Genomic DNA, 12080 nt, shown 5'->3' with positions numbered 1-12080 from the left:
GGGTGTGGGTGGCAACAGCTGAGTGCAGAGCCTGTGAGCCCCCCTGCCTGTGTGCGCAGTCCCCCTTCTCTTTCCCCCACAGCATGCCTGAGCACCTCTCCAGCCTTTCAGCCGTCAATCATTACCTCCCCCCCGCCGCTACCCACCTAATCCTCAAGGTATTTTCACAGAACCAGAGAGAGAGAGAGAGAGAGAGAGAGAGAGAAAGAGAGAGAGAGAGAGAGAGAGAGAACACCCAGGGGTAATGTCCTAGTGTGGTGGAATCCAAGAACACACCCTGTTAGGAAAACACACAGACACACACACATACAACTCACCACCAGAGACACTTATACACAACCACACATTCTCTTTTTTTTCTCTCTCTCCCTCTCTTTTTCTCTCTCTTACACACATACACACACACACACACACACAGTCCCTCTTTCATCTAAAAATTAGAAACACACTCCTGACACAAAATGAAATCCCACTGCACTGACAAATGGATTCTTTTTGGTTTTCCACCCTGGCATGGGTTAAAACAAGAGCAAGTATCAAAGCGCAACAGATGCAGGCAACCACATGCATTAGAGCTTCATACATGAATGCTTGTATTGACACATCCACACTGGCAGTAGTATCGCTCACCAGGGTTGCGGAGTACATAACTGTGTCGGAGCTTAAACCGAGCTGAGGTCAAAGTTTAAGTCAAGATCATAGTCACAATTAGCTTCGACCCAGCTTTAAGTATGGAGAGTGACATTCTTTTGAGTCAAGGCATGTTACAAGTTGTTTTACTGACAGGTCCCTCATTCCCAGCTCTCTTAAACATTAGTGAGTAAGACAAAAAGCCTTGGTTCAGATATTGCCCAGGCCCTGTTTTTCTTCTTCGTCTTCTTCTTCTCCTTCTTTTCTTCTCCAGAAGTTGGCTTAACAGGCCCGCTCATTGTTGTCAGAGCTGTCTGTAAGCCAGACTAAGAAAATACCTTCCACATAATGGGGGTAGCACTGGGGAGATTTCTGTGTGTGTGTGTGTATGTGTGTTTGCATGTCTGTGTGCATTAAACAGCACCGCATTCTTGCTCAGCTTCAGAGCCCCATGCGTAACTGCTGTGAGAAAGGTAGCCCGGGTGACGCCTACCTTTGTTGGGTGTGTGTGCAGGCGAGCCAGCTATGCCGACAGGTCGGAGCACTTCCCACGGCGTCGCTCTGTTTTGGCACCGCGGCTTGAGAAATACCTGTTTTGCACAGAGGAGGGAAGAGACGAGAAAGGATGGGTGGGTGGGTCTGAGAGGGAGTGGGAGGGAGAGGGGGAGGGATGGGACAGGCAGACGGTGTTTGCACACGCACCGGTTTTAGCTGTTCTTTATTCTTGATGCCTATGTGGAGGATAAGTGTAGCTCTCGGGTTTTGTGGGTGGAAGTTGTGTGTGACTGAGTTGGATACAGCATGTGGCTGCGCTGCAGGACGTCTCCCATTCCTGTGTGAGTGTGCAAAGGCGTCTGTTCATCCATGAGAGAGTTTGACGGCTCTCTGCGCAGCATGTAGTGGAGGCTGTTATCAGTTGATCCCTGTCATTATGGGAGCCCTTCAAACAAACAGTTGGAAGCCCATTAAGGCCACTTACTATGTGATAACATCACCACTGAGCCCTGAAACACCTCTCTAAGCTTTCACCAATCAGGGCCGGAGCCCTGGCCCCCAAAGCCAGCCACAGGGATGTTTTGAAAAGCTAGTAGGTCATTTCCTTCAGCCCACATGGCTCGGACCAAAAGACCAAGTCCTTTGCAAGGCCTCTGCTCTCCATACGGACAATTAATTTCTAGCTTGCAACGTTTCGATGGAAACAGACACCTCTTGAGAGTCTGAGGTGCATCTGAGTGTGATGAAATAAAAAAGCATTGTATTAATAGAATGGAATGAATAGCTTGTTCAAACTTGTGTGAAAGCCGCTTTAGTCTGCACCGTGGTGCCTCTGATGGAGACACACTGTGGTGAGCAGTTGTGGTGTTTTTATAAAGAGTGTGTTTGGCATGGACATGCACACCACACACACACATACACATGCATACACATGCACACCCATTAGCATACTGGCTGCCCAGGTAATGTGCATATAATTCATGTGTGTGTACTCTCATGCACAGACACTTGGGCACGCGCATGCATACACATGAGCAGGGCACACGTACACACAAACACACACAAAACCATGAAGTCAGGCAGGCTGTGAAAAAGACTAAAATGTTCCAGCAGAAAAAAATATCCTCATGCAGAGTGACATAATTAAAAACACCCATTGCATTCTTATACACACACACACACACACACACACACTCATAAGGAGGTCATGTTGGCTTAGGGAGCTCGGGGAGTTATGAAAAGGAGCCATTTTGGTGGGAAATGTGGTATGAGAGGGAATGTAAAAGGGAACTTTAAATGGAGGAGAGGGATAGCAGGGATGGATGTCGACTAGCAGAATGAAGCCTTCTCCACTGGAGAGGCAGCAGTGCACAAACACCACATTGTGCCATATTATTTATTTTTATTAAAGCTGAAGTGCTGGGTTTCAGCCCAGCCTCGATGGAGGTCGGTAGGACGCGGTTGACGACGTACATTTGGAAGTGTCTAACTGCGTACGTGTGTGTGTGTGTGTATATTTAGGAACACATCTCTGAGAATGTGTGTGCTTATATATTTGAGGGGAAGGAGAGAGAGAGGGAAAGGAAAGAGAAAGTATATGAAAATGATGAGCTCAGCTCTGTTAACCTTTGCTTACTTTCAGGCACAAATTTCTCTACAGGCAGAGGAGGAGCAACCTCCCATTTCTACTACTGTAGTCTTTCATCGTTCTTCACCGGCTCTGACGTGGCCTCGATTCGCTGCAACACTCAGTGTTGCGGCTGAGGTTGTGAAAGGCCCTAGGAGAGACTTGAGTGTTCACTTTTCTGTTTGTTTATGAGAGTGAAGCCAATCAATCTCTGTCCTCTGTCAAGTATTTACTGATCTCTACTAGATTTAATAGACAGGCAAGAGCTATGGTCTGAGCCTGCAGTCAGAGAGATGAAAAATGAGGTTTTAAAAGAATGTTAAATCCCCATCAGGAAAAAAAGACAGATATAATTGATTGATAGAAGTTGCTGAAGGCTAAAATGGGCAAGCCATAGAACATAATGAAACATGTTACAGATATTGTCAACATGTATGGTTTATAATCAAATGAAAGGTGACACCAACATTAAGTCCTAACAAAGAGTGAAGTGCTCTGGTGTTGTTGGGTGTATTTTGTCAGTCCAAGGTCATGACACATCCTGACCACATTTAACATAATCATTTTGACTCATCAGTTTTCCATGATGCCATTCTTTCTTAACAAGTGTGCTGTCTTGCGCAGTGTCAATGTCTTTTTTTTTTTTTTTTTTTTTTTTTTTTTTTTTTGCAAGGCATGAGACATCAGTTCTGGTTTCCTGATGGTGGTAGAAAGTTTTTGACTGATATGATAAACCTTATTCAGCAGCCAGAAGTGATCTCTCATTCTAGCATTCATTTGAGATATTGAAATCATGATGTTTTTTTTTTTCAGCATTAAATTATGCAGCACCTAGGCTTTACTCTAAATCAATGCATTGAGAGTGGGGACCTCTAGGGGATGAGCACCAAAACTGTACCAAAAAAAGAGCCGTATGCTTGCATCTCTGCTACTTTGACCACAACCTGTGAACCGCCAATTAGTGATTCTGGATCTGATGTATTAGTGCGCACATGTGTGTTTTTCTAGTTGTGTGTTTGTGTGTGTTGTTTGTATGTGTCTGTGTGACAGCTTACATGTGCATCTGTGATGACAGTACAGTATGTGTTGAGCTGGCTGTGTCCTTGATCTATCAGTGAGGCTGGAGCCTCCTCCTCCTCCTCCTCTTTAATAAACAGCTCTGCATCATCTGACATCCCTTCCTTTCATCTCCCTAGGCGACCACTAGCCTCAAGATGACAGCTCTCCCAGGCGATCCACTTTTTCATTTTGGAAATCGATTCCCTTCTCATTGCTTTTCCCTTTTTTTTTTTCATAACCAGAGCTGGCCATGATTCAACAAGTGAGACTTTTTGTCTCATTTGTTGAATTTTTTCTCCTAGAAAAAGGACAGAAAGTCCCACTCTGTTTTTCCAGACAATTTAAGAACTCAGTGAGGGAGTTTTTGTGAAATTGGTAGCAAATGGAATATCTGCTCCTCCAGTGATATCCACCTAAACCCTGCAGGCTTATGCACTCTGCCTTCCCTTGCTCTCTCCTTTCTCAAACTTTTTCGCTTTCTCTTCAGCTTTCACCTTGGATTTCCTCTCGTTATCCCTCTCTGCCAGTTGGAGCCAACTGCCCTAAGTGCTGGAAAGTTGCTGAAACTTGGTGTGTGTATACGTTCCTGTGTGATCGTGTATTTGTGTGTGTGCGTTTGCGTGTGTGTGCATGCCTGGGTGTGTGTGTTCATGGAAAATCGGAAAAGGTTGAGTTGGTGGTAAAGAAGAGGTCACAGAGTGTACTACAGCTCTGACATGATGACAGATGAAGATAAAGAGGCTACTATTAAAAATGGGAGGGGTCTGTTTTCAGATGGGCCTTTGTGGGCACGTGCAAGACAAGGCCTGCGCAATGGCGAGAAGAGAGGGATGGGCTTTCACAAGGCGTGGGTGGGCACAGAGGCACAGGGCGGGCCTATGGGAACAAGACGGGGGTTCATATTTTTGGCTGAGCAACTAAAGATCGTTCTTTCTTTTTTTCCAGCAAAACACGGGTAGCAAAATGTCATGACAGTGCAGATAGAGGGAGAGAAAGACACAGAGAGAGGAAAAGACCTTGCTGAAAGATAGCCAAGATTGATATTGTTCTGAAAAGTAGTCCTGTTCAGTTTCGTTGGGACAACCAGTGTGAACGGAGGCGAACATGGCTGCTGGAAAAAAAAAAAAAATAAAATAAAATAAATAAATAACATAGACGCTTTCTCATAACTCAGGCCTTCCTTTCCCGTTGTCCACGTGCAGTGACACATCAGGTATCCCCCTGAGATATATTGTGAGAGAGTGAGGGAGATGACTGGATAAGATTACATGTCTTGTCAGAGCTGAACATGTGTACTACTGCTCCGGGTAGATCGGATGATGGATGTGCGAGAGAAAGAACGCTAGGATTGTACTACCGAGCTGATGTCTTAATTCACACGAGATCTCGATTTCGTTTGTATTCGCGTGCACTCGGCCTCGTGAATGAAAACGAAAGAAAAGGTGTTTGACTTTATCGGCCGCGTTAGTCAAGCGCTAGTCGACCGTGTTTAAGTGTTTGGAAAAAATAAATCTGTTCCGGATCTGTGTGTTAGTATGTTTGTGTGTGTGTGTGTTAGGATGTTTGTGTGAGTGTGTGCGTGTGAGTGAGTAACCTGAAGCTGGCTGTGGTGGGAGGGAGCTCTGGACTGGTGTTCAGTGTCTCTATCATCACCGGCAATCTGTTTCAGCACGTCCACACACTGCACACATGCTATCAGCGATGGAAAAGCTCGACATTCCTTTCAAAATCACCATGCCGAGTTGTGCACATAGCACACAGGCATTTAAAAGCAAGCTCTTTTTATTGCTTCACACACCACTGTGTTGTTGACTGCTTGGCTGCATGCTGAATGACTGTATACGGAGGAAGTAGCAACAATGCGTTGTATACGTCTTATCTGTAATTGGCATCAGAGTGTCAGACAGTAGTAAAGGCTGATTTTCATGGTTTCCAATCCATGAGGAGCTACAGGCTGACTGGGTCCAGCTGACTGAGCTTCACTGTCTAGAGATAAACAGATGGGAAGATTCCTTCATGAAAAAGAACAAATGCCACATTTTGAATAACGTCAAACGTTGCTATAATCCGTGGAATTAAAGGTGATTGAAAACTGTAATCACGCAAAAATGACCGTCGAGTTGGCAGCCACTGCGCGTGAAACCTTTCCAAACCCAGAAACAAAAGCGGAGAGCTCCGTCAACTAAAACAAATCATGCAGTCAGGAAAAAATGGCCACAGGGAACTTGATGAAATGGGGAGAGTATTTGCAGGAACAGAGGGAAAAAAGAGAGAATTAAGGAGAGCGATGGAGAAACTTGTGAGCCAGAGAGTGAGTGAGAGAGAGAGGGAGGGCAGGATAAGTTTGGGGGGAAAGTTAGTGGCCCAGTGGGGGTTTCTTCTAGAGTTCAACCTCTCCGGCCGGGAAGGAAGGGGAGGAGGGAGGGAGGGACCTGCCTGGGTCAGCAGCAGTATGGAGTATGTGTAGATTAGATGTCTAAACTCACTCCAACCTTCTGGAGTGGAAGACTTCATCTCACAGTGGTGTGTGCCAATAAATGGAGAAGTCGGGGTTACTGGTCTGAGTTATGGGCTAAAACACAGTAAAAGAAATGTCATAACCAGGGAGAGCAGGATCGGGGCCATAAATTTCCACACACAAAGGAGCTCAAGTGTGGGCAGATGATAATATAAGTCGATTCTGCTGCAGCTGTCAAACACAGGGACGGCCTTGGTAAACAACGCTGATGTTGTGTAGACTGAGCGCCAGGGGATTGGCCAGTCTTGTTTTCCTTGTTTCCTTGTTGCAGGATGCCGTCTGAAACTAGCAGGGAGGGGGGAAAAAAAAGAGAAAAAGAAGAAAGACAGGAAGGAGAAAAAAGACGAGTGTGAGAAGAATGCTAGTGGATCATAAAAATGTGACTCAGGGCAGTGATGATTTAATCTGAAATGCATCCCAATCGGGACATTGATTCAATTACAGTAGAAATGGGTGGGAGAGGTGGAGAGAAAGAAGGGGGGAAAAAAATGAAAAACAAAGAAAAGGAGAAGTAAAGAGCCAGAAAGGGAGGGGAAAGAAAAGTCGTTTTTAACAACAGGCTGCTAGGAAGGCCTTTGTTAGATACTAGTTTCAATATGAGGGACCACCTCGCCGTGCTCTGTCCCTGTCATAAAGTGCCCGGCTGTATGACGTGACACAAAGACACAAAAACTGTTGCACGTCCTACTGTTTGATGCACCAGAAGGCCTCTTGCGTGTGTGTACTAGTGTGTGAATGTGCAAACGTGAGCATGTGTGTGTGACTGTGTGTGCATGTGCGTGCCTGTGTATGCAAATTAGTGCATGTGCTTGCATATGGGTGCATGTGCCAACTTAAGAAAATAATCAAGGGGACGTGAGGAAAGCTTTTAGATCCATAAACACTTTAATCAAAATCATTTAGAATGGGTCGAAACGTAAAAGCACGGTTTCGTTCATGAGACAGGAAAAAGAGTGAAGTGTTAGACAGAGAAGGGAGGAGGCAGGGAGGGTACTGTGTGTTTATGGAGAACCTAGCCAGCAGCACAGATTGACAGGAAATGGTGTCTTTTTTGCCTGCTGGGCTGTACCACTTGTCCTGGTCTGACAGGGGGAGATGAATGTGCAGGGCACTGAGACTGAAGCCATTCTATTATCATATATCTCCCTTTGTATGCGGCTGTTTGCTTTAGCCCGGCCAGAGTCTATCTGTCTGCTGCGCAACAGTTAGGACCAGTGACAGGCCTATTGATTTAGTTTGATTTAGGGCTGCATGATATATTGTTTCAGCATCGACATCACGATGTGCACATGTGCAGTAGTCACATTGCAGGATGGGCAATATTAAGTAAGGCAAGTTAACTCAAAGACATCATGCTTCACTTTTTCTGCTACTTGATATATAGAAAAATGTGCAAGTTTCTAATTTTCCATGAATAATCTACAAGGAAAGTCCATCTGATATTAAATAATTTGGTTCTTTGATATACAGAGTTTGTTGCTAGCGACACACAGGCTCTGAATGCACAGTGATCAGTTCTCTACATGTATTGTGCTTTGGGGAAGGGATGCACTTGATCACTTTATCAACAACCAAAGCCCCAGAAGTCACAGAAATCACTGTTTTGGTTGTTTGATAAACTGATCAGGTGCACCCCTTCACCAGAGCACATAGTGAATTGATCGCTGTGCATGCAGAGCCTGTTTGTCACCTGCTTGTAGACAGACGCAGCTACTGTCACAACTAATGTCACCTGCATTCCAGAGGCAGGCATTCACCGATGTGAGGCGGCTTTTGAGTGCATGTACTCCTGTTATTGGCAGCGCCTGGTGCTGATTAAAAGTTAAAAGGTTACTGTCACCACACTGAGAGGCCTGTTTATGTTCCATCAGCCAGATTAAGCATTCATTTGAACATCTTTAGATGTGGTAGATTACATGTAAATAACACAACTGGACACGTATGTTGATTTGTAAGGTTTATTAAGAAGCATACGTTGTTTTTCCCAAATACCTCTCCACCTGTTCTTTCTCCACTTGTCTGTGCCAGAGTGTCAGAGTCACAAATGTGATACTGAAATGGAGGAGCCCAAGCTGGTTTCTGGAGGGGTGACAGAGGGCTGAATCAACCAAGTGTGGTTGAAGTAGGAGGGGGGGTTGTTTTGTTGGAACAGGATAGATTTTTAAAGTACACGTTTAATGAAAATTATGATTGTTAATTGTATACCTGTGCATAAATAACACACTGCATGTTTCCGGTGAAATGTCCTGTATTTTTTCATATTGTAATATATAACGTAGAAAAGAGATAGTTTCTTCCAATATCATGCAGCCCCTGCTTTGATTTACTGTCACCATGAGGGCATGACTAAATTTAATTGTTTTTAGCGATGAACAGAACAGCTTGTGCTCTAGGAAAATGTTCTCCTGAAAGACATGTGGAAAGCAAAATTTTGTGGTTTGTGTCAGGTGATGGTTCACTTGCATAATCTTGGCCCCGTGGCATCTGCGTCCTTGTATCTCTGTGTGTTTCTTTCAAAACGTTGCTCAGAGATAAATTGCAAATAAGGTCAAGTGAACCTGCGAGAAGTGTGTCCAGCACATGGTGTGTTTGTGTTTTGAGGGTATTTGTCTGTGTAAATGCACTGCGGGGATTGAGCAAGGCAGCCCTCATTCATCACTGTTAAAGCACTTCCAGAGGGAGAGAGAGAGCGAGAGAGAGAGCGAGAGAGAGAAAGAGAAAGAGAGAGAACTGCCCATCTTCTGTTGTTTCCTGGAACAGACAGAGAAAAGGGAGGGATTTGCCCTGGCATCTGGTTTCTGGGTTCAGCCACAGCACAATGTTCCCTCTCTCCCTATCCCCCTCTCTCTCTCTTTCTCTCTATTTCTCCCTCTCTCTCTCCCCCTCTCCCTCTCTATCTCTCTCTCTCTTACTCTCTCTCTCTTTCCCCTCTCAGAGCCAGCCAGTGGCTGGACTTTAATATGGTTATGATTAGAGACGGGGGCTCAGAGAAGGGAGGGGAGGGGGCTCATATTTACTGCAGGGGAAATGGGGGAGGTGCAATGTAAAGACAGACCCAGAGAAAGAGAGAGAGGGACCAAATCTGAATAGGACAGGAGGGGAGGGGGCATTGTGTTTGTTTGCATTCGGGACTGAAATATGAAACACAAAAGCAGCTCGGGAAAACAAGCAAGAGAAGAATGGGAATAAAGTTTTGTCCTCTAACCAGATCAGTCCTTCCTCTAGCGCTGGCTCTGCTGGCCAGCCCCCTCCCTTCCCCTCCCTCTTTCTCTCTCCCCGCTCCCCCTCCCTCTGGGCCGCTCTCTCTCTCTCCCTCCCTCTCTTGCTCTTGATCACTCTCTGGCTCTCTCTCTCTGTGTCTCTCTCCACCCCCTCTCAGAGCGTCAGGCTGAGGCAGTTGGTTCGCTCCACCGTGTCTGGGGCTCAGCGAGAGCTGTGAGAGGCTGTTATTTAGGTCTGTTACAGCAGACAGGGAGCAGCTCGCCCAAGGGCAGGGGGAGAGTAGAGTCAGAGTCACACTCGGCACAGCACAGCTTAGCACAGGACAGCACACCGCAGGACAGGACAAGACAGGACAGCACAGGACAGGACAGCTACAGCCACAGCCAGGCAGGAACCAGCTCTGCATTCCAGCTGAGAGGGGAAAGGGGGAAACTCAAGCGTCGGCAGGAAAGGACAGCAGAGAGACAGAGAGAGAGAGGGACAGGGGAGGAGAGCAGAGGAAGGTAACAGGAGGCAGTAGATCTAGCTAGCTGTTGCTGGTGTTTGTTGTTGTCACTGTTTTAGTGAGTGACGTGACTGGTTCTAGAGGAAGGGAGGGCACAGGCAAGTCTGAGGGCTCATAGTGGTTTTTGCATTTTTTTTTTTAAAGTGAGGGCGGGGGGGTACACTGAGGTGTGCCATGTTCGACTGTATGGAGGCTCTGGGAATGGGCCCCCGTCAGCTCTATGATGTCACCAGCCGCGGTGCATGCATGCTGCGGAAAGCAAGCCCTTTCTTTGCGGGGCTGGACCCCTTCGCGTGGACGGGCAGTGCCAGCGTTCAGTGTAAGTGGCATCCTGTTTACATCTGTGGTGTGACACGTTCATCTCGCTGTCTCTCTCTCTCGCCTTCTCTCTCTCTCTCTCTCTCTCTCACTCTTTCTCATTCTCCCCCAGTGCTGACTTGTTTACCCCTCAGGGCTAGGCCAGGGGGCTGCTGTCAGGGGCTACAGAGCACCACAGGAAGAGACTGGGACAGGCAGTCTCCTCTCCTCTCCGCCCCCTCACAGCCCACAGCCAGTTTGAGCTGCTCAGCCATCCGAAACAAACTCTCTGCTATGATATGATATGCACTGTGTATGTGTGAGTGTGTGTGTGTGTGTGTGTGTGTGTGTGCGTGTGCGACAGTGTGTGTCCATGTTTGACTTGTGAGTGTGAGCCCTGCACAGAGTCAGGTTTCAGTGACAATGTGAGCCACCTGAGGTTTGACCTTGCCAGGTGCTGTATACTAAAAACAAATCTATAAGAATGGGGAGATGAAAGTCAGAAAGAGATCAAGAGAAACCCACAACAATTCAGTGTGTAAGCTTTAGTATGTGTAAGCTGTAGTTTGTCCTCTGCTATAGTCAGGGTTTGACAGCAGAAGCTTGGTTTCCAATGAATTTCTCATGAAAGGTTAATGAGGGATGTAGCCTGTTTAATGTTACAGATGATAAAAGTTGTGTGTTGCCTGCTGAAGTCCTCCTAGGTTGGAGGTTTGTTTACGCTTCTGGATACTAGATGGATAATGATATTCCTCTTGAGCCAAACAGCCATGAATTAATAAGTCGATGAATTATTTAATGGATAAATGGATGAATAAATTAATAATATGGAATGCAGAGCTACACAATCTTCGGAACGCCAAAGGATACTCTGACCAGCTTTCTTCTCTCTCCCCCTCTGTCTGTCTTTCTCTCTGTCAGCTTCTCATTTTTCCTCTCCCTCCTTCCGCCCCAAACTTCAGACAAGGCTCTGGCTCTAACAACAGGCCTGTCTCTGGACAGACAAAACTGGGGTCCGTTTCCATACACTTCCAGGGGGCCACTACTGCTGTGAGAGAGCGTGTGAGAGTGGAAAATAAGGGAGTGGGGGTGTGTATGTGTGTGTGTGTGTGTGTGTGCATGGCGTGGTGTGAGTGTGGAGAGAGCAAGGCCAGAAATGACACCAGAAAAACAACCGAGAAAACAAGAGGCGATGGGGCAGTTGGACAAACGACACAAAGCATTCCTGTTTTGTTGAGCTTTTTGAACTTGGTCCTGACATATTTTTTATTTTTATTTGTTCATCCTTGTGCTTTTTTGTTCCTTTTTACTGCCTCTCGGGGGGAGTCATCTGTCTTCATTAATCGTGAAGACACCAGCATTTCAGTGGCTGTCATGCACACTGGCTGAGCTTTAATGAAGACAGATGCCCTGTCAGAGGAGGCCGAGGCCAGGGGGGACTCCAGCCAGCCCAGCCTGCTCTGCTTAGCTGGGGAGCCCTGATGATAACAAGATGAGATTTGTTTATTTAATCAATCAGGCCTCTCCTTTTAACCCTCTCTCTCTCTCACACACACACACTCAAGCACACTCACATACACATTTAAAAATGAGACCTTCAGGTTCCAGAAGTACTTTTTTTCCCCCCCTTTTTGTTCTTTGTTCCAGGAAATCAAAGAGATAAAAAGTCTTGAGAAGCTGCCCTGAGGGGAAGGCAGCAGGGTTGAGCCCGGTCTAGCAGAGCAGAG

General features: G+C 46.3%; 1 protein-coding gene across 3 annotated transcripts in view; it reads left to right on the top strand.

Moving 5' to 3' along the window:
* Positions 1 to 12080, top strand: part of rarga (retinoic acid receptor gamma a) — a 46801-nt gene that overhangs the window by 16274 nt on the left and 18447 nt on the right. The window contains exon 1 of one of the 3 annotated variants that reach the window (XM_030055639.1): positions 9696 to 10375. The exons of the other annotated variants lie outside the window; for them this stretch is intronic. Within the exon in view, the coding sequence (XP_029911499.1) occupies positions 10231 to 10375 (145 nt within the window). The 5' untranslated portion in view covers positions 9696 to 10230. Of the gene's footprint in view, positions 1 to 9695; positions 10376 to 12080 lie in introns of those variants that run through there. 3 annotated transcript variants of the gene reach the window in all.

The sequence above is a fragment of the Myripristis murdjan genome, chromosome 7 (assembly GCF_902150065.1).
Source record: "Myripristis murdjan chromosome 7, fMyrMur1.1, whole genome shotgun sequence".
Taxonomy (NCBI): Eukaryota; Metazoa; Chordata; class Actinopteri; order Holocentriformes; family Holocentridae; genus Myripristis; species Myripristis murdjan.
Note: the sequence above shows the minus strand (reverse complement) of the source record. Positions and strands in the feature narration are given on the sequence as shown.